At 44.4% G+C, this 26,817-nt stretch overlaps 1 protein-coding gene and 1 long non-coding RNA gene across 5 annotated transcripts in view; one reads left to right on the top strand and one right to left on the bottom strand.

Annotated features, from left to right (window-relative positions):
- The window catches only part of ADAMTS9 (ADAM metallopeptidase with thrombospondin type 1 motif 9), a 165,140-nt gene that overhangs the window by 13,338 nt on the left and 124,985 nt on the right, over positions 1–26,817 (bottom strand). For 3 of the 4 annotated variants that reach the window (XM_014859294.3, XM_070493017.1, XM_070493018.1), the window contains 8 exons: positions 24,193–24,366; positions 11,939–12,112; positions 8,539–8,733; positions 7,266–7,398; positions 6,641–6,735; positions 6,431–6,525; positions 6,205–6,338; positions 4,380–4,471 (listed from right to left, as the gene is read on the bottom strand). In XM_014859294.3, coding sequence (XP_014714780.3) covers positions 4,380–4,471; positions 6,205–6,338; positions 6,431–6,525; positions 6,641–6,735; positions 7,266–7,398; positions 8,539–8,733; positions 11,939–12,112; positions 24,193–24,366 — 1,092 coding nt within the window. The remainder of the gene's footprint in view (positions 1–4,379; positions 4,472–6,204; positions 6,339–6,430; positions 6,526–6,640; positions 6,736–7,265; positions 7,399–8,538; positions 8,734–11,938; positions 12,113–24,192; positions 24,367–26,817) is intronic. The other variant, XM_070493019.1, reaches the window with a different exon arrangement.
- The window catches only part of LOC139041400 (uncharacterized), a 41,094-nt gene continuing 38,528 nt past the window's right edge, over positions 24,252–26,817 (top strand). Inside the window, exon 1 of the long non-coding RNA XR_011496476.1 lies at positions 24,252–24,383. This is a non-coding gene — a long non-coding RNA (uncharacterized lncRNA). The remainder of the gene's footprint in view (positions 24,384–26,817) is intronic.

Raw genomic sequence — 26,817 nt, 5'->3', positions numbered from 1 at the left:
GGGAGGCGCGTTCTCCGGCTCGGCCAGCAGAGGGCGCGCGCAGCCCGTTCCAGACCGCCTGGGGACCGCGGCCGCCTCTTCCCGGCCGAGGGGACCCGAATCTCCCAACTCGCTTCAGGATTCTTCTCAAAACGTGGCCTCGGCTGTTTCCATATTTATTTCTAAGAAGCTGCTGCAGCGGAGCTCCCCTCTTGCTTTCCCCATCTGTCTCTGTTTCTGTCCTTCAAAAGGGACTCCGCAAAGGCCTCTGAAATAGTTTCTTGAGGTTTCCTCCTCCACAAGGAGCAGTTTCGGAATTAAGCCTGTTCTGCACGAATACGCTTGCGGTGAACGCTTCCCCTCTGAACCCTACAATCCAGTACTTTGTCAAAACAGTCTTTAACAAAGCAAGTGGAGAGCGGTGAGGTGGAGCCTCACAGCCAGTCAGATCTAAGTGTAAAATTAGCTCCTTCACTCACGGTTAGATCCTGGACAGATTTTTTTAACCTCTCAGAACCTCAGTTTCTCCATCTGTAAAATGGGAGGTAATAACAGTACCTCCCTCAGAGTAGCGTAGAGACGACAATGAAATTAGCCATGTAGTATATGGCTGGCACCTAGTAAATACTCAAAAATATTGATAGCAGTCCTGCATTTTCTAATTGTTTTGTAAGTGTTCCTTTTACCTCTCCAACGTAACAGTAAGCTAATCTCCGGTAGAGACTTAGCATTGCTTTGTTTGTTTATATCAATCTCGGTTTGTCATGTATGACTAGGCACTTGATACATTCTCAATAAATATCACATCCTAGCTCTTCTATTAAGACATCCGGGACTAGGTCTAAATTGCAGCGCCATGTCAGTTCCATAAATATTTGCTAATAAGAGTTTATAAACCCTTTTGGAGCCTTAGATTCCACATCTGTAAAATGGGGACAAATAGGATTCCTATTAATAGAGGTGACAGGAGGATTTAGTCTGGCCTAAGTCAGTGCCTCTTAACAGAGGATGATTTTGCCCCAAGGAGGGGAAATTTGGCAATATCTGGAGATATTCTTGCTTGTCACAACTGGCAGGTGTGTGTGTGCTATTAGCATCTGGTGGGTAGAGACCAGAGATACTGCTAAATATCCTAAAATGCACAGCACAGTCCCCTACAACATAGAATCATTCAGCCCAAAACATCAACAGTGCTGAGGTTGAGACACCCTCGTGTGGACGATGGATTTAAGCTAGAATCCCAAGTCCTCTACTTTAGTGTGACCTCAGGCAAGTGGCTTAACCTTCCTGAGCCCATCTGTAAAATGGGTTAGTAAGACCTAACCTGTGAATAGGAGGGGATTAGAGAGAAGGTATAATGCACCTGATTCATGAACTGTAAGAGAGTAGCTGATAGTTTAAAAATATTTTCAGAAATTATTTTATGACAGTACTATACAGATGTGAGTGGCTGTTATGTTGAGTGGCCTGGATACCCAGGTGTCTGTCGGTGTGGCTGCCCTGGCAGCTGGAAGCCTTCCGTGCGCAGCCTCCGCCAAGACTGGCTTCTGTGTGCTGCATTACCCCACCTGACCATGTTCTCATCTGACTGTCACTCCTGCCCTGAGGAGGGCATGCACACCGTTCATAGTGCCCAGACCACACTGCTGCCAAGGACCCGTCTCTTTCCTCTCTCCCCGTCCTGCTTCCCACGCAGACTGCCTGTCCCACCTGCACTGCAGGGAAAGGCAGACTTGATCTGCTTCCCATCAAAGTTCTTAGAAGGTCCAGGCTGCTGACCTGGCTTCTAGCCCGAGAAGGCCCCCAGCGCATCTGGGTGTCTAGCGTCTGAGCACGCTCAATACCTACGTCTAGCTAGATCTGTCCTCTCAGAGCGGGTGATAAACCTGAATGGAACCAGAAGTCTTCTTCCTGATTTTCTTTTCATCTTCTCCAGTTCAGCGATTTGCATTTTCACCTGGCTGACAGTTAGCACTCCAGAAGCTGAGTGCCGCCAGAGGAGTGAAGACCTACTGTCCTTCCCAGCTCCAGTCGGGGGCATCTCTGTCTTCACAGGCATTATCTTCAGGCTCTAAAGGGCATGCGCATTTTAGCTACCACCTCCTGTTGCTGACTTAAAAGTAATTAAGAGTCATGCATACACTAGATGATCCATAAAGGCTGAAAGATGTGCCTTAGACAGAGAGGTTTGCTTTCTGTCTGGACAAGAGTGAACACTGCAGAAATCCTGCCTGGAAACAGGATCAGCCAGACACGCCTGCCCATCATGGATTCAGACTCAGACACAACAGGGGATCAATTCCGGCCTCTACTGAGAACGAGCCGTGTGGGTTTGGGCACATTCCCCAACCTCTCCACGCCCCAGTCTCCTCATCTGTAGAAAGGGAGCATTCTCAGAGAAGGCTGCGGGGGACTACATGCTACACTGACTTAGAGAAGCTGAGCACGGTGCCTAAAGCATAGTAAACACTCAGGAAACGCTACTCCTCCCAGAGTCAATAACAACATTGCCACATCCACTGCCATCAGAATACAAAAATACCTTCTGGCTACATCTTGAGTTGAGGGCTCTTGGGGAACCCACCCTTATTGATAAATAAATCCCCAAAGTAACAGCAACAGATGAGGAGGAAGCGGATTCTCGAACAGCCTCCCTCTGCTTTGATTTCTGCGCAATCGTAGGTCAGAGGTGAGCCATCCGCTCCAGAGTCGCTTGCACAGCCGTGTTTCTACAGACCTTTCCCTGGAAAACTGATCTGAAAAACTCATGTCTCTCATCAATACCATTGGTGCTCAATAACCATCTAAGAAACTGAATTCTAGAAGTATCCACTATGGTTTGAAGAATGGACTGGGAAAAAAATACAAATTAGCCTCCTATTGGCATTAGCTTTTCTCATTTAGCAATTGCTTCAGTGGCAGGATTTAGCAAATCAATCAGTTCATTTGTCTCTGAATTACTAAAATAAATGAATGAAAATTACTTTCCATTTACTTAAGCTTCCCCCAAAGATACACATATAGAAACAAGCAAATCATGAGACATTTGATAAAGGCAGAACGGGGCCAATCCACTCGCTGTAAAAATGCAACCCATGCCAATGGGGCATTTGAAGGCCATCAATTGCTGTAAAGAAACTGCATTTCAAAAGTTTTCAATTCCTGGGGAATGGAGGAAAGGCCCCTGTTACCCTTATGGTCCTTTGTTTATTTTCTTTCTCCCCTGAGAGCTTCCTTTTCACTTCTCTGCAACGTTTAGCGATGCTTCTAAAGCTTGGAGCTGAGAAAACACTTTGTTAAAAGAAAATTCAGATGTGTTTGTCTTCGGAGGGTCTCTGTGGTTGGGCATAAATCCATCCTGGGGAGACAGTGCCTGGGATTCTGAAGGCATCACCCAGTGCCCATCCCTAGACTTCTCAAGGCTCCCAGGCCAAGTGGGAAATTCCTGACATGGCTTTTAACAACAGCTTTGTGAGGACCTCATGCGAACCAGGAACAAGCGAAAACACTGGTGCCAAATTCTCCTGTCCAGAATCACCTACTTCACTATGTTTGTCTTGCTTGCTCATTGCAGACGCTTCTTACAAAGACTGATGCCTGCTTTGCAAAAACTGCCCAGGCTGAATATTACAGCATGTTTCAAAAGGCAAGTTAAAACTTGACACATCTCTAAAGAGGCAAGAAAGTGTGGAACTGTAGAATGGGCAGTAAGATTGCCACTCAGCTGCTCTGCTGAAGAGCAAATCCAGTAGAAGATGATAAGTTTGCACTTCTTGGCCTGAACATGGCACGTTTTATACACCTGAAGTAGGGGTGACAGTTTTTCTATGTCATGCAATATCCGGAATTTTTAATGGCTGATAGTGGTGTGCTGGAGCTTGCTTGGACTGGCTTTTGAGAGTCAACTCTTCATCTCTCCCCATCTTTCCATTTAGCGACATGATATGGATAGCTTGAAATCAGTCATGGGGAGAATATTTACACCACAGAAATTGGCAAAGGCTACAAAGCATTGCTTTCTTTTTCCCCTAGGGGAGCCAGTCATTAAACATTTCCCAGCACTCCACAGACTGTGTAACATTCATTTTATTAACCACCATGATTTGTTTAACCAAGCCCTTGCCATCTGATATCTAGTTTGTTTCTAAATATTTTCCATTACAATAGCTGCATTTTGGGGAATGCAGAAGTTTGGCATGTAGCTATGATCACTTCCTTAGGACACACTCTCTGGAGTGAAATTACTAGATTAGAAGCTGTGAGCATTTGTGAGGTTCTTGATGCAGGTGGCAAGTTGCCTTCCAGAGCAGCTGTTCTAATTATAGTCCTACGAACAGATGCGCAAGGGTCCCCAGGGTGGGACGGGGACCCTTGGTAAGGGGGAGGCTCCACGCACCTACCTGTGGGCACTTGGCGGCACTGTAGCAGTCCCCAGCTGTGGCGAAAGGGACAGGATGCCCTTCACTTGTCCTCGCAAACTGTAAGTCAGTGGCTGTAGGGTTTGGGAGAAAGGGTTAAAAGGAGAGAGAAGGTGGGAGTGGGAGAAAAAGGCAAGGAAGGGACAGGATATTAACAAGGAGACAGGAGTAAGAGAAATAAGAAGAGGAGACAGGAGAAAAAAACCAACGCGAAGTACGATTAGTGAGCAAATGGATCCAGATGTGCACTTGCTTTTTCCCCTTTCTATTTGTGGTTCTGAGAGCCCCGTTCCCTGGTTTTATCAGCATTGCCTGTCTCCTCTCAGTACAGAAGCAAAAAAGGGCTTGGGAATCCATTCCCATAGAAGTAAATATGTGAATCTCCTCGCTTAAATGGAGAGCGATTGGATGATGGTGAGTCTCTGTAACCGCCCCCCAGGCTTCAGGATGGGGAAATAAGCCAGAAAGGCATTTCCAGCTACTTAGGAGCTATTCCCCGAGGCTTCTTCTGTCCTCCCGTGGCCTGGGCACAACTCCTGCCAAAATGTGCAGCCGTCACAACCCACATCTTGAAAGTATTAATGGCAGTTTCTCAAGTTTGGGGCTAACTTACAGCTAAAAAAAAAAAAAAGCCAATAAAATGATGCTTGTGTTTTTAACCCTCTTGTAGCTCCTGAGACCAGCTTTGCACAGGGGGACGGTGGATCAGGAGGCATCAAATGAGGAACCCCACAGAAGTGTCTCGGAGGCTGGAGGCAGCTCTCTGCCTTTCCGCCTGGTCTTTAGGGAACAGCAGAAGCGGGCTCAATCCTTCCGCAGTTAACACACTTCGGTGGGAGGGAACTCTGAGTCCCCTATCCTGCGTGAAAAGGCGCCCTTCCCTACTTAAACATACAGAAAAGCCCTAAGTCTTAGCTGGGGTTTTTTCTAAGCAGAGAAACTGCAGACCCTCTGCCTTTCGACCTAATCAGTCTAGCCAACGGCAATTAAAAATATCTTGGTATCAGTCAAGTTTAACCTACGATACAATAAAGCGATACAATATTACGGGAATAATGTTAATGAAGAAAAATTAATTATTCACTATTTCTGTTTTCCTCTATTCAAGGGAATGTGTTTGGATATTTGAGCTGTCTTTAACCACTCCCATGATTAATGTCCCTAACAAAAATGCAATGTTGGCCAGACTATGAAATCAGCCCACGCGCAGGCTGGGTTAGGAAAGGTAATTCTGTGCTCCATTTTTCTTCTGTAAATTGACAATCAGATAAAATAGTTTTATGCCCGTGTCTGTGTGTACACTGTGTGGGTGGGAGCCGGGTGGGGGCAAATGCTGCCATATGAATCTCTTAGCTTTGGGGTTTGTGTCTGCTCGCTCTTCTCCCTTAAAAACTTCTGTGACCACCCCTGCTCCCCCAACACTGGTAGCCTGTGCCTGACTAACTCCTATTCAACCCTTAAGGTCTCAGTTTCAATGTCCTATTTTGGGGGATGCTGCCCTGACTCCCCACACTGCAATGGTGCCCACTGATGGCCTCCATCTACTCCATTCATTCATTTATCACAAATCTGAGGGATCCCAACCCTGTGCTAGGTATGTTCCAGGCACTGAGGGTACAGCAGTGAACAAAAAGGAGCAAACCCCGCCCTCAGGCAGCACAGACCAGGACTGTCATCACTGGACGTAAGCTATTTTGTTCCTCTTCACAGCCTCAGCGCTTCGCCCTGGCCAGTGTGTGGGATGCCTCTGCTGACCGAATGGAGAGAATAATGCACACGTTCCCATATGACCTCCCACTGAACTTACTTATGATCTGCATGCTGGTCAGGTCTATTCGGATCTTCTGGAAGCTGGAAAACCCAGCTGCCGTGTAGTCCTTCCGACACTGGCAATCATCGCGTCGGCTCCCATTGTAGGGACATTCGGTTGGGTTGTGAAGCCTGCGTTACAGAGAGAATGTTCTGGTAAGGATGGGAGGGTGTTTCCAGGGATCTCCCAGCATCTGGGCTCTTCTGAGCCTGGGTTCTCCTACCTGTGCCCATAAACCTCAGAGAAATTCTCAGAGTCGCCATGGACCAGTGTGACGTACTCTTTGGGGTGGTCAGACTGCATCCCTGCACAGAATACCTGAAAGGCAGACCAGAAATAACCTATGAAGAGCAGCTCAGAAATGGGACAATGAGAGCCAGGGCCGCTCACTCTAAAAACATTCTAGAAATAATGACTGATATCTGACATTCACCTTCAGGAGCTTTCCTTTGATGATCAGGAAATATTCACCATCTTCACTGGCACCTTTCAGTCTTTTTACCTCCTTGCAGTTCTGGGGTAACTCACCTAGAAAACACGAAGTGCAAAAGTGGAGAGGATGCTCCAAGACGTGCACGGTCTGCCTATGGAATGAATTATATGTTCGCTACAACTTTTTAGCAAAGGGGATAATTTCTTTAAAATAAATTCTTTCTTTCTTTTTTTGGTTGGTAAATGTTTGCTTTATTTATTTTTCTTTCGGTTTTATTGAGAAGTAATTGAGATACACTGTATAAGTTTCAGGTGTGCAGCATAATGACTTGACTTACATATATTGTGAAATGATTACCACAATAAGTTTAGTTAACATCCATCACCTCATATAGATACAAAAAAGAAGTTTTTTTCCTTGTGAGGAGAACTTTTAGGATCTACTCTCTGAGCAACTTTCAAATACACCATACGGCAGTGTTAACTGTAGTCATTATGTTGTACATTACATCCCAAGACTTATTTATCTTATAGATTCTCTATTTCTAAAAAGGGCAGGCAAACAAATGAACAAAGAAACCCATTTCTTCATGCTCCAGAAAGATGGCTTCAGTTGGTCAACTTACAGTTATAGCTATTGTGGCAGGTTTTTCTTTCTTCTGGCTTCAGATCAGCGGGGCATAAGTTGCTGGGCTGGTCCTCATTGGTTAAACATTGTACAGATCTGTGCATTACTCCAACGCCACAAGACACTGAGCACTATAAGGCAGACCAGAGTCAGTGATGTGGCTATGGAATCTGGGATGCATGGGCTTCTAGTGGTGTGGACCTCAGAGCCTGGTGGCATGGGCAGGGTGTCACTTTAGACTCTATGTTGCTGAAAGCAAATAGCTGAAATATATTGAGCACTTACCATGGACCAGTCTCTGTGTTAAGCTTTATATATACACATTTATCCATCCATTCATCCATCTATCCATCCATCCACTCATTCATCTTACATATATATATATTTATGCATACATAAGATATATGTGTATATATACATTTTTCTCATTAAGTCTCACAATAACCCCATGAGATAGTACTACCATTATTCTATTTTTACAGAGGGGACATTGGGGCTCAAACGTTAAGAAATTTGTTCAAGGTCATGGTGGAGCCAGGATTCAAACCCCAACCACTCTCAACTGGTCCTATGCTTTCATCTGATCCCTTTGCAACACTGACAGCCTGGTGGTCAGGGCTCAGGGGGCTGTGGCAATTTTCCAGGGCAGTCTCAATTTAAACTAGCCTCACTTATCGTACCCCTAATGCAATGAAGTATTCCCAATAGAGAAGGACTAGAACGTATAGACCACTTAACAGAAGCGACAAGTAACTCTTCAGTAACTCTTGTTGAATGACAGACAGAGTTCTAGGTGCTTTTAAAAAAATTGTGGTAAAATATATGTAACTTAAAATTTCCCAGTATAATCGAAGCGCTTGGCATATATGAACTCGTTTCATCTTCACAACCACCCATTTTGCAGATGAGGAAATGGAGACATAGAAGTTGTACATTCAACTGGGAAGTGGCGGAACCAGGATTCAGATGGAGGCTGGCTGGCTTCCGAGCCCCCGCTCTCAGTGCCAGGCCATACTCAGGGGACGGTGTGTGCGTTGGGGCTGGGAAGTGGGTGGGCCGCCCAGCAGTCCAAGCCCAACACCAGAGCAAAGTCCCCAAACAGGAGGAGAACCCTTCTTTTCCCATCAGCCTGTTTCAAGATGCTAACTCCTGTTCCTCACCAGGGTCTCTCCTGGAAGGAGAATGACTTAGGGTAGGTCAGGCAGAACGTGCTTAAGATGGGGTGTGAGAGCCAAAAGCTTTCAAATTTGATAACTCGATGGTCTACTCACACTTCCCCAGTTGCCAACTCTCCAGGTGGCCGAAACAGGGCACTCGCTCAGGTAGCAGGGGTGGATGCTGGGGGGCTGCGTGCCAGGGCAGTTGACCGTGGTTTGGTAGCTGTATTCATAATTCTCCTTCCCGGTGTAAATCTCGCTGCAGGAGACGAGCCTCTGCTTGTAGCCCTTTCCACAGGTCACTGAGCACTGACAAGAGAGGGGTTGAGAGGAGAGGCTGGAGCAGTGCCTGGGGGCAGCCCACAAGAGGCCCCTGACCTCCCCATCGAACGCTGACCCCGTGACAGCGCTGCAGAAAGCTCTCACTTGATTAGCTCATTTATGCATTTCAAGTGGCAGGCCCCAAGCACACGGGAGACGTGCAGCCCGTACAATGCCTCTCAGGCTCTAGTGCTTCCACGACGTCTCCTTGGCTCTCACTGTGGGTGGGGACGCCTCGAGCCCTTTCTGTGGATTTCAAGGGGAGAAGGAAAGGGAGGCGCCCAGCTGTCGCTTGTTCCATTTACAGCATCCACAGCCCGACCACACTGGCTGACCAATCATGCTTTTCCAAACCTACCATGACCACATCAGAGAAGTGACCAAGTGGGATGGGAAGAGAGCTGGAGCCCGCCTGAGTCAAGGGTGACATCTAGCACTTAGCCAAAAGGGAGCTTGCGGACAGTTTTCCTTTCCCTCTCAATGAGGTTTGCTTTCCCATATGCCCTGCACTGAACTTCCTTCTCTCTTCTCTCTCCCTGCCTATACGCCTTGACGGAAACACTGCCTTTCTGCTTTATTCTCTCTAAATCATGCTGTCATTGAACCCTTTTACCAAAATTACACAGCATTTAAAATTCCCAAACAGTACAGAAAAGGAGAAAGAACAAATATCTTACTAGTGTCCCAGCTCCCTTCTGTGATGGGACACCTAATTGATTATGCATAAGATTTCATAATACATTCAACCTCCCTAGCTAAGTATTTTACATAATATATTATTTAAAACATCAAGCTGAATTTAGTTTTGATGATATTTTTAGGCAATGTTATCAAATAACTGGCCATCCCTCGTGAAGGCGCTACATAAAATTAGGGTAGAGGGTCGGGATTTTTGAGACCAAAGGTTCTTTGAGGAGGGTCAGATGAACCCCTGGAAATGGTTTGCAGCATGTGGTGTGTTACGCTTTTTCTGGGCTGAGGGATCACAGCTTCCATCAGTTCTCACTCACTGTTAAAAGTCACAGTGTTGTTCTTTCCTAATGTCTCCTGAGCTGTGGCTTTAAGCCATGTGCCTTCCTCTCCTGTAACTTTTCCAGGGATGAGGCTCCCCTTAAGGAGGTGCTGGAGGCAGGAGGGAACAGGCCCAGCCAGAGGCACGGAGAACACCCCTGGGGCCTCCCTTCCAGCTGGCTTGAGACTCGGAAATGCTCTGCGTACGTTTTTTCCTTCTTTGGCTGTTGCTGTTCAATTGCCGGAAGACTCAGTTGACGCCAGGCCAGGGGGCTGGGAGGCTAGTCCAGGGTGTTTCAAGCGTGGACAGAGGCTACCAGATGCTCTGTCTGTCCGAGAGGTGGGTATTTCAGACTGGCTCACCCAGCGCTTGCACATCCCGACCTCAGTCTGTGCTAACATAAACAAGGCTGTACGTCTTCGAAGCAAGTGGGGTGACCCTTTACCCCATATACCGGGAGCCAAAGCAGCCCAGTGACCATTTGTGTGGGAGACACAGTGGGAGATAGGCGTTTGCTGATGGAATTGAGCCCAAATATGGTCAGGTTGTATTCAGAGGCCTCTACTTCTCTGAAAAGAAGCTGGAAAGAACACACACTCTTAACTAGCTGTTCAGAGCATCATGAATACGTTGACTGCCGCTGGCTTCCTTTATCCATTTCAGACCAGATTTCTGAAGTATAGGAGGCTTGTCTCTGGGGAGGGGAGAGAAGAGTGAGGTAAGGAAGCTCTTACTCCTAACTCGCCACCTCTTGAGGTCATGTGCTTGTTTCATCATGAGTGTGGATTACTTTCCTCATTTGAAAATTACGGTAAAGCAAAATGAAACAGTAAGAATGTGGGCTCCTTGCATTAGCGATACACTTCAGGCCCAACCAGGGAAGCGCACGCATCAGCCAGGGGTCATGCAGCCCTCTTTTCTGATCCAGCACAGGCCTCCTCAAATTCAGGTAGGGCGGAGCTCAGAAGAGAACACACAGAACTCTCCAGGGAATAGGGGTCTCAGAGAGAAGGCGTGTTGTGCTGTGGCTCTTGCATTTTATGAGAAGCTTTTCTAGAGGGAATTCTGGTCCAGTCCCCTTGGGATCACTTCTCTTGTAGCCTCCTTTCCTCAGGGTCCTTGTATCTGTGCAAAGTCCTGTCTCCAACCCTCTAATCTTTGCCTGTAAATTTGCAGATTTTCAATTCATGATATAACTGAGAATTTGCAGAAGTGTGGAGTCTTTTTTTTTTTAAATCTTCTCCCTATCTCATCTTTTGGGGGTTAAGATTAAGGTTTATATTAAAGCTGTAGGAATAACACGGCTCAAGTTTTAGAAAGAGACTAAAACTCTTTTAGCATAATAATAGCAACACACATGGGGCCGGCCTGGTGGCACAGCAGTTAAGTGCACACATTCTGCTTCAGTGGCCCTGGGTTCCCAGGTTTGGATCCCGGGTGCAGACATGGCACTGCTTGGCAAACCATGCTGTGGTAGGCATCCCACATATAAAGAAGAGGAAGATGGGCACGGATGTTAGCTCAGGGCCAGTCTTCCTTGGCAAAAAGAGGAGGATTGGCAGCAGATGTTAGCTCAGGGCTAATCTTCCTCAAAAAAAAAATAATAATAACAACACTCAAAAGACTAGCTAAGATGAGGGTATCAATCTTGGCAGTATGAAAGGTGCAGAACTCCAGCAAGATGAACGACCAAGAACCAAGCCAGAAACCAAGAAGAAGTGGCCCCCAGGAGGCAGAGAGGTGGATGGTCCAAGGGACAGAAGCCTGAGGAGGGAGAGAGGGCAGAAAGGAAGGCTTTCCTCTACTGAGAGCCAGGGTGTGGCCTTGGGCAGCAGCCCTAAGAACCAGAAGTTGGGGACTATGCCTTTTGAGGAACAAGGAGGGGCGAATTGAAGAGAAGAAGGAGCCCACCCCAGACACCCTCTCCCCCTACCCCCGTTGAGATCTGAATGGGTTGCAACCTAGGCCTCAAACCCAAAGTCACAGACTATTTTAAACACTCACCGGACTCTTCATGTTCCTTGTAGGCCAATAGTAAATCTATTTCCGAATGATTTGGACTACATTTCCCCTCCACTCTTTAAGGACACACGGACAACATACATCTTTCTGCCCTCTTCCCTCTGTTGCCCTCAAGCAATCGCTGACCTAAAGGTGGTTACAGAATCTCCAGGACAGTACCTCCGACCATTCTCCTGTGATCCAGACATACTCGCAGGGTTGCAAGCTGCAGCTCTCGCGGTCCGCAGGCCGCTTGCTCATGTCACAATGCACGCCATGAACCTCGGTGCCTTTGTTCTCCTCAACACACACGACCTTGCGGTACCTGGAGCCTTCGCCACAAGTCTTGGTGCACTGTTATAGACAGACAAAATAAGTGTTGATGTGGAAGAATAATACATGATATTATAGCCCCTTACTGTAATGATTTGTTTTCCTGTCTATAGAAAAGACTGAGATCTCTGAGCAGAGGGATTATCAGAGAGCTCATTATTTTACCCAGTTACCTAACAGCACTGTTTCTGGAATAGCAATAAGCATTTAACACATGGCTATGTGAATGAAGGAATAAAAGCATGAGTGAGTGAATTTCAGGTTTAGAAAGGACCTTAGGACCTGATTACTTCACCCATCCAAACAGCGAACCACTTTAAAACTCATGGCCAAATGGTTATCCACCTGGCACCTAAACACCTCGAGCATCAGGGAAGTCATTCCTGATCCAGGCGGCCCATTTCATCTTATTTAACATGGAACTAAACATCTCTCTCTCCAGCCTCTTGTCCTACTTGTCGATCCCAGGGGAGCATAAAGGACAAGTTTCATTTCTCACATGTGCTCTCTCGTCAGGGACTTGCAGAGAGCCTTCTTGGGGCTCCCTAGGGTCTTTCCTCCTCCAGGGTGAACTGCCCTCATCCCTTGATCATCCAGCAAATAGTCACCCAGTTCCTACTAGGTGTCAAGCCCCGTGACGGGTCCAGGGTGAACAGGACTGGACACAAAGCACAGCCCCGGCTCTCAGAGATGAGCTTGTATTTAGTAGCAAAGACAGACATTAAAGACGGAGACAGCTGGGTAGGGAGATTCAGCAATGACTATAATCTCCGTTTTTCAGATGAAGAAACTGCAACTTAGCCTGAGTGTCTTGTCCCAGGTCACACATCTTTGTGAGGCAGGCGAGACAGATATTTTTATTCCCCTAAACCATGGCAGGAAAATAGAGCAAGCGGTATGTTTCATTCTAGGACGATTTCTAGGCTGTCTACTAATTCCCTATCTTTTTTGCTTTAACCAACAGCAAACCCACACTAACAGTTTTAACTTAGTTATGTGTGTTGCTAAAGGTCTCCCAAAGCCTGTTTTATCTAAAGCTTCCGTCTCACCCAGCATTTCTAGACCATGTTGGAAAGCCACCCTCAGCTAACCAAGGCCTGTGCCACGGATGGCTTCTGTTTCCTTTATGCCCAAGATTACCAACCCTGGGCCTTATCTCACTACTGTGAGTTTTGTTGTTAGCGTAATGTCATTTAAGCTTTCTCATTTTAGTCTTCTTAGAGAGGGCCAGAGACCCACCTCTCTTTTTCTTGTCACAGGCCTCCCTCCCTATTACCACCTGCCTCGCCCCAAAAGCATTTGACTTTGGCACCTAGCTTGACTCAGAAATGTCTTTCCTGATAAACCCCATGTCTTTGTTTGTTTGTTTGTTTTGGTAGTAAAATGCACATAACATAAAATTCACCATTTTAAAGTGTAAAATTCAGTGGCATTTAGTCAGTTGCAACATTGTATAGTCATTACCCCTATCTAGTTCCAGAATATTTTTATCATCCCAAAAACAAACCCTGTACCCATCAAGCTGTCACTCTCCATTCCCCCTTTCCCCAGCATGTAGGCAACCGCCAGTCTGCCTTCTGTCTCAACAGACACGCCGATTCTGGGTATTTCATATAAATGGAACCATCCAATAAGTGGCCTTTTGTTTCTGGCTTCTTTCATTTAGCATGATGTTTTCAAGGTTCATCCATGTTGTATCAAGTATTAGTACTTCATTCCTTCTCATGGTTGAATACTAGTCCACTGTATGGCTATACCACATTTTGTTTATTCAAATGTTGATGGACATTTGGGTTGTTTCCATCTTTTGGCTGTTGTGAATAGTGCTGCTATGAACATTCCCATACAAGTTTGAATACCTGGCTTCCATTCTTTTGGCTATATCCCTAGAGGTAGAAATGCTGGGTCATGTGGTATGCTCTGCGTCTTTTGTTAGCCCCAAGTTTCTTTTTGGGAAGTAGAAGAGATATGTGGTATGTCCTGGTGGCCCCTTCTCATTTGCAAACGTAACTCAAAATTTTTGCTGCTTGGAAGCAAACTTCGACGTCTCGAGTGTGGAGTCATTTGTAATTTTTCTGGGGCACAAACATGAATTGAAAGCACTGTGAGGTGAGCATGAAGGAGCAAATCCCTTCCGATCAGTGCAGGAGGCTGGCTGAGCCCAGTTCCTAGCTCCACCCTGGCTCAGTGGTTTTGGGATTTTCTGTTCCCCTGGAGGATGCTGGGAACTACTGTGAAGTACTAACATTTTGTTTCTTCATAAAAAAAAAAACAAGAGCCAAATGAGTTAGAGAGCCACTGAATGTTACCAAAAAACTCACAATGGTTAATCTGTGACGTGTAGATATAGGCAGAAGAAATACTTAACTCCCCATAGAAAAAAAATTCCTTAGAAAATCAAGTCTCAGTGACTCAAAGAAGATCATGATTATTGAGCAGCCAACCTGGACTAAACCTCCCAGTGTCCTCTCTCATTTTCACTCATCCATAGGGCTTTCATCTGCGTCAGTAAGTAACAGTTTAGAGCAGAAACACAAGGATCACTAAATGCTTTCTGCTTAAGTGTTTCTCCCTCCGTTTTAAAGAATGGTTAACCACCATAAAAACTATTTTGCCAATGGGAGAAAAGGGAGTGGGGAAAACTTACCCATAATATAACTTTTAGAAAACTAAACTAAGTAAATAAGTGACTTGCCCAGTGCTTTGGAATTAATCAACAGCAGCTCTGAAAATCACCTGGTCAGGATTTTCCCCTGGAGTCCTAACGAGAGCCTGGGGGCCAGGAGATCAGCAAGCAAATCCAGCCCAGACTATAGCATTTTATCAGTGTTTGGTAATATCACTTTCCCTAAGTCCTGGGACTTAAGACTGTTTCCTCTATCCTGGAACATGATCTAGAATGTTCTAAAAAACAGCCGGAAAGCTCATCAAGCCTCATTTTAATTTCCAAAAGGTTTTCTCAAAATTCATTACAGCTTTTAGAAAAAACTATACCAAGTGTGTAAGTCACACCACCAGGCTCCTTGAATTTCAGCACAAACCGTAATTCAGAAAGCAAATCATCCCAGTGCTGGGCTAAACGGGGTAGCTTGCCTACTGTCCTGCGTGCCATGCGTGCCTTTAAGGGCACTGAAATTAACAGGGAAAACAACTTTCCAAATTGGAGGGTGAAGAAGACCTAAAATAAACTTTTAAGGTACTATTTTAGTTAGCCAGGTAGGTTGGCCGCAGTGTGACGGTCTAAAAAGGGTCATTTCATGCACTGGGTAGAAATGGTCTTTCCTTAAAGACTGTAATCAAGTTAGTTGCTTTATACTTACTTGAGATGCCCTAATCATGGGGGGAAAATCACTTCGTATTCATGTGCTCTACCTTTTCAGCTGTTGATTTTCTCCATGGACGACAGGATTTGTTGTGCTGTTTCTAGCGCCAGGCTACCACTGTCAGAGGGTGTGTGGACAGACAAGCCATGGAACAAGTGAGGAACTTGACAGCACACTGTTGTGTGTGTGCTATGCAGAGATTTTTGTGATAAGGAACAGTAATTACACATCAATTTATCTCAGATTGCTTTAAATTAAGAAAAGAAAAAGCAGTCTTTAAATTACCAATGGGTTCTATTCTCAAAGCTCATTTTAAAGTCAGGTGTGTGGAGTTTGGATATTTTTGCTCCAAAATAGTATATTTGCAAGGGAAAAGGGCAGACACAATACTATGGAGACATTTCATAACTTTAAAGTCATTCAGTTTTTCAACCAATGTTTATTACAGGCCAAGTTCTGGGCTGGGCACCGGGATACAGCCCTGGCATCCTCCTCCTCAGCTCTCTCTGTGATGACACCAGAGTGGGTGCTTCTCCCAGCTTGGGGTGCACATGTGTCAGGACAGCTGGCTACCTGGTGACCACTGGGGTCTAAGACTTAGGGCCACCTTGTACAGCTGTGTGAGCAGATGTGGGTTTCCTAACAGAGTGTGATGGAGTCAGAGGCCACAGGGTCTTCTGCAACTGTGACAGCGAGAGAAGAGGAAGCATAAGGGGCGGGACTGCTCACAATGCCGAAAGGCGTGCCAGGTAGGGGTGGATGACAAGGAGGAGCGAAGGAGGAGACGGTGAACTAGGCAAGGAGGAGAAGGTGCACTCTCAGGGGGGCTCAGCGTGCATGGAGGCTGCAGGTGAATGTCATGGGGAAGCGGGGCAGGGGCATGACTACAGGATTTGGGGTTGTTAGAGCCTTCGATTTGAGAGGGGGATTCCAGCAGGTGGGCAGAGGCCAGGTCATGAAGGGGCACGTACACCTCCTACACTGCTTAGGAGAAAATCCAAACCCATGCCCTGGCCTACAGGGCACGTCACAACCAGCCGCAACTGCAGGCCCAGCCTCACTTCAGCCTCCTGCCCTCACACAGTCTGCTCCCGCCATGCTGTGCTTTGTCCACAAACACTCTGGGCTCTGTCCTCTCTCTTCCTTCTCCCTGGAACCATCTGCTCTTGCCCTTCACCCCCTGACCATCCCGGAGAAGGCAGGACTGGCCCGCCGTTCTCTGTCTCTACCTCAGTGCCTTGTTTATTTCCTGTCACAGCACTTTTCACAATTGGCGATTTCATTGAACACGTCTGTTCACTTGTTTCCCGTCTGTCTCTTCCACTAGACAAGGAATCCCGCCACAGCCATTTCATGTTCTCTACCGCATCCCTCATGTCGGGTGCCTGGCACTTGGCGGGTGCTTGATAAGATTTGTTGAATAAATTAATGAAGGAATGAGTAATAAAGAGTTACTATCTGGCCCTTGTACACACATCAAAACCTGATCACTCCCTACGGTGAACGTCATAAACTCTTTGTAACCAACTGACCAGGGACCTGCTGCTCATTGCTAACTTTTCTGTGCTAAGGAGATGAACTTGGGAATCAGTCTACAGCTGATCTCAATAAAAGTCCTTAAAACCCACACATGTATTACAGTGACCCAAGTCCCCGCCCTGGGCCACACAGCGCCGGGCGGCAGTTCTGCAGAGGCTGCACACATCTGAGCACAGCTTGTCCGTGGCAATGTGACAAGAAGACACAACAGCTGTTCTTACACAAAAAACAGTTTGCTTGACTATTCTAGAAGACATTTTATAATGTTGTGATTCTGAAGAGCTAAAGGAAAAAGGCCATCAATTATCAGGCGTTGTTCTATAATGTCTTTTGTTTCTTCCTCTTTCCTTCCATCCAATTGTTTTCGCTCTTCCATTCATTCACAGATTCACTCACTCAGCAAGTGTCTCCAATGCTCTAGGTACTGGGCTAAGTGCTGTGGAAGACTGGTGAACAAGCTCTCTGATGGCAGACAGCTCATAACATAGACAAGGAAAACAGGCAACAACAATTCAGAGGGCCAACTGCTAAAGCAGAATATTTTCAGGGTGCTATGAGAGCTGAGAGGAGGGTCAGCTGACTCAGCTATTAGTGGGGAGATGGGAACAGCAAGGGCTTCTGAGAAGAAGCAACATCTTAGTTGAGGCCTGAAGGACGAGCAAGGGTGACTGAAGGGAGGGAAGGAGCAGGGCAGCCTTGTTGTGATACAGAGGTACTAGGAAGGGAAGAGAGCACGCCAGGGAAAGATTGAAAAAGAACACTGTCAAGATCTGGGAGATTTATTCCTTAATGCTAAGAGATGCATAACCCATAAACTCACAATCCAAATTTGATCAAAAGACCTCTGCAGCTATAAGTAAATTTATATATTAGATTATAATCCTATTAATAAGTAAATCTTTTATGATAGTAATTTTCAAAAGAATTAAAAAGTCGTGGGTTTTTTTTTTCCCCCCCAGAAAGAGCCTCATGAGCATTATAATTCTAAAGTAAGTAAAACTGAGCACTAAGAGGTTAAATAACTGGCCCAAAGTGCGCGGGTGACATTAAAAGCCCAACACTGTGATATGCAGGCCAAGCTGAAGCACTGGTTGTCCACCAGGAGTCACTGTACGAAAGAGAAGTAGCCTTTTTGGAAGGTCTAAAATGTCCTAGGCACTGTCCTGAACCCCTCACTTAACCTCACTTGATCCTCACCATGACCCTTCAGCCAAGTCTGCCATAGAATTCCCATTTTGCAGATGAGCTAATTGGAGCCCAGAGATTTGAAGTCAGTTTCCCAGATCCACACATTGAGTGGTCTTTTGTTTACAACGTGGTGCTTTTAGGGCACAAATAAAATGAGACACGAATGTCTGGATAGAGCATTGTTCTCTTCTCCAGTTATTCTGCCCAACATTTAAAGTCCAGGCTCAGCCCTTACAGTATCACGACGACACAGTGACGTCCCTTCCCCACGCACAGGCCCCAGGCCTCACCGTGAACAGAGGAGTCCACTGACATGCTCCAACATCATCAGAGTCCCCCAAGGACAAGGCTTAAGGTCTGACTGTCAACCAACCAGACCAAAAATTTCATTTTTAGAAGGAGGTGGGGGTGGTAACTCAGTAAAGGGAATTCTACTTTGATGCCAGCTCTGCAGTAAGAGACTGGACAAGCCATTAAGATAGAAAGAAAAGAGGGACCGGCCCGGTGGCATAGTAAATTTGGCATGCTCTGCTTCAGCAGCCTGGGGTTTGCAGATTCGGATCCCGGGTGCAGACATAGCACGGCACATCAAGCCACACTGTGACGGATCCCACACAAAACAGAGGAGGACTGGCACAGATGTTAGCTCAGCGACAATCTTGCTCAAGCAAAAAGAGGAAGATTGACAACAGATGTTCGCTCAGGGCCAATCTTCCTCACAAAGAAAAAAAAGAAAGAAAGAAAATAGTTCAACTTAGATGCATGTCGACATGGGAGGCAGTAGAACATAAAGATTCAGAGCATGTGTTCCAGAGGTCAGGCTGCTAGGCTTCAAATTCCAGCCTTAATACTTAGTAAATGCATGAATTTAGATGAATTAACTTATCTAAGCCTCAAGTTACCTCCTCTTTAAGTGAGGATAAAAATTTAATTACTACATCAGAGAATTATGAAAAAGGTTAAATGAAGTCCTCCATATAAAAATACTCAACATAGTGTTGGGTCCGTAGCTTAATAAAAATAAGATCTATTATTTTTATTATCATCAGTAGTAGGGCCACTGGACTATACGACTCTAGGGGATGCTCTCACACTGTAGCCTATGGGAATGGTACCACTGGAGTTGTGCAGTGTACAACCTGTGTGAATGTATAAAACATCCTTGATGATCATGCTATTGTGGGTGTGCAAACTAGTGTTTCTCAAGGCGGATACCTGGATTATTTCTCAAAAGGAGGAGGGTGCCATTTGCTATGTGCCTAGCATGAAGCACATCTTGCCAACCAACAGCTAGGTTTTAATAGTCCCCAAAGGGGACGCAAAAGGGAAAAACACATACTCAAAAAGCAAACAAGAGCTCTGGCGGGGGGGGGGGGGGGGGGTTGCCAAGGACTGCTAAGAAGAGAACTTCCCATAATGGGGTGGGCCTATGATGGGCTGGCCTCCAGGACATCCCAGTCAGTGGACTCTGAGGCTGTGCCGTGGGATGCTCACTGACATCAGGTCAAGGTGTCACTACATGAAGGGAGGAAAGTCAAGACACAAGCCTGTGCCAAGATATCATGTAAGATGGTAGGAGAGTGAGTGGGTACAGGAGGAGGTGGGAACAAGAAAGGAGGTGAGGGCTGTGACTGACGGGAGCCTGAGGGTGCTGTCCTGTCTAACAAGGACACTTTGGATCATGAAAGAAGGGGCAATTAACAATGACACCAGGACTGCCTGAGGCATAACCAGGACTGCCCCAGGCAAACAGGCTGAGTGGTCACCCTATTCCTGACGTGGTCTACAACGATTGCGGCCAAATTGCTGTTGACATTCACTCTCAGCCTTGTTGCTCTGGGGACATTCTGAGAGGGCCTCCAGCATGCTTTGCATTTGGGCAGCAAAGGTTTTCAATGGTGCTTCTCCCTCCTCCAGCTGCCTGGAGGGTCCCTTTGCCAATTCAGTGTCACGTGAGTGCCTCCCACAGCAGTCTGCTCTCCCTCACCTCTCAGGTCCACCTCCTTCAAATTCTCCACTCCAGGTCCAGGCAGATGAGCAAGCATGTTTGCAGGAGGGGAACTATCAGAATCTGCTTTTCTCATTGCTTAAAGGGTCTTTTCTCTTCGTGAGAATGGCTAACCTTTGGTAAACTTCTAAAGATAGGCACAGGCCAGGCTGCCTCCTTTGGTCCTCTATTCTTATATGGAGCTTGAAGGCAATATTTGAGGGAGGATTTCAAAAGATCCATCCGCATAGCCCATGCGAAGACATACATTTCTAGGCAAATTTTGTATAATCAGAGAAGAGGATTTCCTCAGTACCTATTTGGCAGGTTTCTCTTTTTTGGGGGATTCAGGAGGAATGGGAAATGGAGCTTGCATTTTCTGGATTGGCTCTAGCATTTTCAAACGTTGGCCCAAGTGTGAGCAGTCAACTTAGATTCATTTCTGAGCACTGTCTCATTTTCTGCTCCTTGGAGCAGTTACACACGGTTGAGTTCGGCATGAGACGAAGAGGGAGAGGGAGAAAGCAGGCAGTGGTGGGTCTGAACCCAGAATTACAAAGAGAATCAAGAGGTGACACAGAGGGAGGGAGAGATGAGGGAGCCTCTTCTTCCTTCTAGATCTGACATTGTCCATCCCTAAACTACCCTATCATCTCTAGTTCCCTCAGAACAACTGCACCGTTATTATTATCCCCATTCTACAGATGGCAAACCCAAGGCTCAGAACAGTTAAGAATCCTCGTTCTAAGTCACACAGCTAGTACTGGGATATGAACCAGGTCTGTAGAAGTCTACAGACTGCACAAATTCCCAATAATTTGTATGGCTCAAGTGCAATTTATTTACAATTTAACTGCTTTAGCCATTCCTCCCTGCCACCATCTGATGGAAGTAAAAAAAAAAAAGCTCGGAGGAAAACAAGTAAAAAACTTGAGTAGACAGAGAGGGTGAGAGTCCTAAAGAAGAGATGACTGCAAACAATGGAGCCAGTCCATCAGGAGGGTGTGGGAGAGGGAAGGCCAAGGCTGAATGCTCACGGGGGTTAAGAATGCAGCTGTAGGAAAACAATCCCATTTATGATTGCATCAAAAAGAATAAAATACCTAAGAATAAATTTAACTAAGGAGGTGAAAAATCTATACACTAAAAACTTTAGGACATTGATGAAAGAATTGAAGAAGACACAAAAAAATGGAAAGACATTCCATGCTCATGGACTGGAAGAATTAATATTGTTAAAATGTCCATAGTACCCAAAGCAATCTATAGATTCAATACCATCCCTATCAAAATTCTAATGGCATTTTCCAGAGCAATAGAAAAAAGAATCCTAAATTTGTGTGGAACCACTAAAAGACCCCAAATAGCCAAAGCAAGCTTGAGAAAGAAGAACAAAGCTGGAGGTATCACACTTCCTGATTCCAAAATATATTACGAAGCTATAGTAATTAAAAAAGAATGGTACTGGCATAAAAACAGACACATAGATAAATAGAACAGAATAGAGCCCAGAAATAAACCCACGCATATATGGTCAATTAATATGACAAAGGAATCAAGAATACACAATGGAGAAAGGATAATCTCTTTAACAAATGGTGCTGAGAAAACTGGATACTCACATGCAAAAGAATGAAACTGGACCCCTATCTTACACCATACACAAAAATCAACTCACAATGCATTAAAGACTTGAATGTAAGACCCATAAAACTCCTAGAAGAAAACCATTGGGGGTAAGTTCCTTGACATCGGTCTTAGCAATGATTTTTTGGATTTGAGACCAAAAGCAAAGGCAACCAAAGCAAAAATAAACACACGAGACTACATAAAACTAAAAAGCTTCTGCACAGCAAAGGCATCATCCATAAAATGAGAAGGCAACCTATGGAATGGAAGGAAATATTTGCAAATCATTTATCTGACAAGGGGTTAATATCCAAAATAAAGTTTGGTTAACATCCAAAATAAAGTTCTATAAAGAACTCATACAACTCAATAGGAAAAAACCAAGCAATCCAATTAAAAAATGGGCAGAGGATCTGAATAGACATTTTTCCAAAGAAGATGTACAGATGGCTAAAAGGTACATGAAAAGATGCTCCACATCACTAATCATCAGGGAAAGGCAAATCAAACCCGCAATGAGATGTTACTTCACCCTGTTAGGATGGCAATTATCAAAAAGACAAAAAATAAGAAGTGTTGGAGAAAAGGAAACCCTTGCAGTTGGTGGGATGTAAATTGCTGTAGCCACTATAGAAAACAATATGGAGTTTCCTCAAAAAATTAAAAATAGAACTACCATATGACCCAGCAATTACACATCTGGGTATTTATCTCAAGGAAACAAAAACACTGACTTGAAAAGTTATCCGCACCCCCATGTTCATTGCAGCATTATTTACAATAGTTAAGACATGAAAACAACTTAAGATCGACAAATGAATGGCTAAAGATGTGGTCTATATATGCAGTGGAATATTATTCAGCCACAATGAAAGAATGAAATCCTGCCATTTGCAAACATGGACAGACCTTGAGGGCATTATGCTAAGTGACATAAGTCAGGAAGAGAATAACAATTATTGTGTGAACTCACTTATATGTGGAATATATTAAAAAAAACTGAACTTATAGATACAGAGAACAGAATGGGAGGTGGGTGAATGGGTGAAGGGGTCAAAAGATATAGAATTCCACTTATAACTAAGTCCTGGGGATGTAATATACAGTACGATGACTATAGTTAACAATAACATATCACATATTTGAAAGTTGCTGAGAATAGATCTTAAAAGTTCTCATCATAAGAAAAAATTCCTAACTATGTGAGGTGATGGATGTTAACTATAACATAGTTATTGCTAACCATAAACTTATTGTGGTAATCATTTTGCAATACATGCATACATTAAATCATCATGTTTTCCTAAAACTAATACAATGTTATACATCAACTATATCTCAATAAAACTGGAAAAAAATAAAGTGGCATTGCCGTTAGCACTTATATAAAAATAAAATTTAAAAAGAGAATACAGTTATGGTACCTTCTGAGGGCTTAAGAGAATAAACTTAAGATCAAGTCCGGCTTCTTCCACTTTCTAGGTATGTGATAGCTGGACAAATGACATTGGCTCTCCAAACCTCAGTTTCCTCGACTGCAAAATGGGATGATAATAACAATACCCACTTCATCTAGTGGTTAAGAAGATTAACTGAGGTGATGACCATAAAGCAGTTCGCCCAGAGCCAGGCACTGTTCCCCCCTGTTCTGAAAGCCATTCCTAGTGGGAAATTCTTGTCTTACTCCTATGGCTGAACCTTTTACAGCACACACTTTCTATTTTATTCCTGCATCAGCGGACATGGTTTTGTTTTCTAATTTTCTTTCCCCCTTTTATACCATCTAATCTGTTCTGGAGACAGAAGTTACCTCCTACTAATGCCTTACCTTCCTAGCCCGACTTTTCCCCAGGGACAGAGTGTTTCCTTTAACTAAACATTAACTTGGAGCAGGAGACAAACAAGTCTGTCTATTTTTGCATCAACTGAACAATTCTTCAGATTCCATCGCTTCTTTAAATGTTGGAAATCCCTTACTGATTAATGAGGGTTTCCAATGAGCGCCTGTCTTCTACCTGATAGCTAAAGGCATGGAAGGAGGAAAAATACAGAGCAGGTACTGCCAAGAGTCTGTCTTGTGGCTGTCTGAACTAATACAGAATGACCAAGTCTGGATACACATTTTAAAAATATTTCTTCCACCTCCCCCTCCTTCTGTGAAAATTATCTTTATGCACTTGGCCCAAGGCTTGCAAAAGTCCTTCTGGAGGCAGCCAGACTTGGAACATTCAAGAACACAGACACAGGAATTGCATAAAAAGGAGGGGCTCTCCCAACGCTGGTCGGAGTGAACTGCTCGCCGTCTGATAGCAAACATTTTGGGAAAGAGTCAGCCTTGTCACTGTGCTTGACGGCTTCACAGGGGAACGGATGTGATGATAGCAAGGGGGTTGAGCAAAATGCCTGGCAGGTGCCCACTTCCTGGCTCTACTTACTTCTTGCCATTCCTCTGCCTTCCAAGCGTAGAGAGGACACGGCGGGGCTTGGCAGGCGCGTTCAGACTCTGGTCTGGTGTACGGGTTGCACTGGGTCTCTCTGGCTATTTTGTGTGTTCCCATCTGACAGCCCACATTTCTCCGCCGCACGCCTTGGCCGCAGGACACAGAGCACTAAGAAGACAGAGAGTGTAAGTGGGAGCTTTGGGTCATTTGGCGGGGTGGGGGTGATGACAGGGGTGGAGAGGGTCACAGACATGGGGAATGCACTGGTAATCCAATGACTTTCACAGCTATCACAAAGCTTTCTAATTTCCAATGAAAGGGACTCAGGACAATGTCTTAAACCTAAGAACTCACTGCCTGTGAATGCTGGTGAGGGAGGAAGCAACTCAAATTTTGGGAAATCTCTAAAGTTAACAAAACTCTTAGATGACTGAAGAGGCTGGGAGGTCATTATGAAACAGTGTAACCTAGAAATAGTGCGGCCATGTGAAATGAAAATCCCAAATGATTTCTATCCTGGAGAATTTGAACTTTTTGAAAACTGGAGATACAGTACTGTACAAGAAGGATTTCTTGGCAGATAAGGAGTTTATAAACTAAGGAGAATAAATCACTGAAGCTTTTAGGGCCTTATAAGTAGAATTATTTTCTCCAGTCTCTTCCCTTTCTTGCTTCTATTCCTGGAGATAGAGGAATTTTTTTTTTAAAACTATGGAATTCACTAAAGTATTTGTGTCTGTTTTCAACCTGAGATAAATATATGAAGAGTAAAAGCTGATAAGGAAAAATCATTTCTTTGGATGTAATGTTTTCAGCCCTTGAAAAATACTGTTAATCAGGCTGAAACATTTTGTTGACCAAATTGCAAAACACTATTTTAAATATGCAATTAACTTTCCTCTAAATTAATTTTTTAATAGTTTCCTCATTGCTGGGTTTCGTAATCTCACTTATGGGCAGGCCAAGAATTATTGTCTTTATTAAGGTTTTGACAGTCAGAAAAGAAAGGCAACATTTGCTTGGAAAGAATAGCATATTATTACACTTAGCTATTTAAAATCATTACCAAGTATTGGTGATAGCTCAGCCTCCATTACTTTGCCAGGCATTGAGAAAACAAGTTTACCATACATTAAAGCCATGTTCCTAAGAGGAAGTCTTCTTAAAGAACAGTCACATTTTTTTTTTTTTTAAATTATAAAGGACTTCTTGTCCAATTAACCTGCAGCAGGATTCACTTCACTCTGAGGCTAATCGGAATTTACTCTCAAGAAGCAAACCCAATGGATTCTGCTGAATGTTAATTTTATTTCCATTTCAGATTTTAAGAAAATAAGTGATGTTATTTAGGAGGCAGCTTGGGAAATCATATCATTTCAGATGAGTCTATGCCAGGCAGGAGCTCAAATGTTCACATCAAAGCTAGCTGAAGAGAAGGAAATATTTGGAAGCAACATAGCGACTATTGTTTGGGTTTAATTGTATTAATTGGATTGAATGAGTCTGTGACCCACAAGAAACCAGACTTTTAAAGTCATTATGTCCTGGGTGGAATAAAAGGGCTCCTGAACACAAGTGATTGCCTTGCCTACAGAGGATGGACATTTAATACTTATGAGAGCGACATGCATGATATTTCCTATTGATTACACTGGAAATGAATGAACCATAATATGGGAGAGTTAGCACACGAATGACAGAAATGTTCAAACATTATCATAATCGACAACAAAGAACAACCACCAAAAAACTCTGGCTATTTGAATTTGAGGTGTTAAACATACAAAAGTACATTTCTAGAACAATGTATCCAAATGAAAATACAAAGACAGAATAAGAATGATTAAGTAAACAAATTTGAGTTTGGCATAGGGCTGACACATGTTCAAAATCTCATAATCCTTTAATAAGCTAAGAAAAAGGAAAAAGTGTTAAAGACTTTTAGAGTGTACACTATTCAGGCTCTAAGAAAATGAAACCTCTTTTTGAAGCTGTTGTTAGTGAGTAAATTACTTATGGTTCAGCGAAGGCAAGGTATTAAGAGCCATAGTATCCAATATTCAAAAAATCACTTTCTATGTTTGATAATTTTTCAAAAGGCAAATAAAGACACAGGAAAGTTCAATTATACATTATGTCCTTGTGGCTTCTGATTTTCGTAATGTCAAAGCCAGGCTTGAATTAACACATTCAAAAGTTTCAACATGGCTTAATGCACAGCAAGGTACAAACTCTGTCTTTCTAAATACTGGCTGCACCGTAGTCTTTATTCAAAATGAAGCACACTGTATCCAAGTTAGTTCTCTGTGTTCAACTTTTCTTCCTGTGCTGTCTTAGGGGAGGCAACAATTTGCATACAGAGCCAGCCAGGCTTGCTGGGTGAATTCTGAGAGATTTGCGCAGAAAGCCCATGAATAAAACAGCATCAGAAAGACCTCTGCATGACCCTGGAGGTGGTGATGGTGGTGGTGTGTGCACATGTGCGTGCTTAATTCTTCTTGTTCTGTTTAGTACATCTTTTAGGTAGTTTGCAGAGGAAAAAGGTTGAGCAGTCCCTACCAACATGTTCTCCCCACAGCCATCCTTCCGGCATGGCAGTCTATTTGTGCAGGTTTGAAA

This window comes from Equus asinus, chromosome 21 (genome assembly GCF_041296235.1).
Source record: "Equus asinus isolate D_3611 breed Donkey chromosome 21, EquAss-T2T_v2, whole genome shotgun sequence".
Classification (NCBI taxonomy): Eukaryota; Metazoa; Chordata; class Mammalia; order Perissodactyla; family Equidae; genus Equus; species Equus asinus.
The sequence above is the reverse complement of the archived record's forward strand: the minus strand, read 5'-3'. Positions and strand labels throughout refer to the sequence as shown.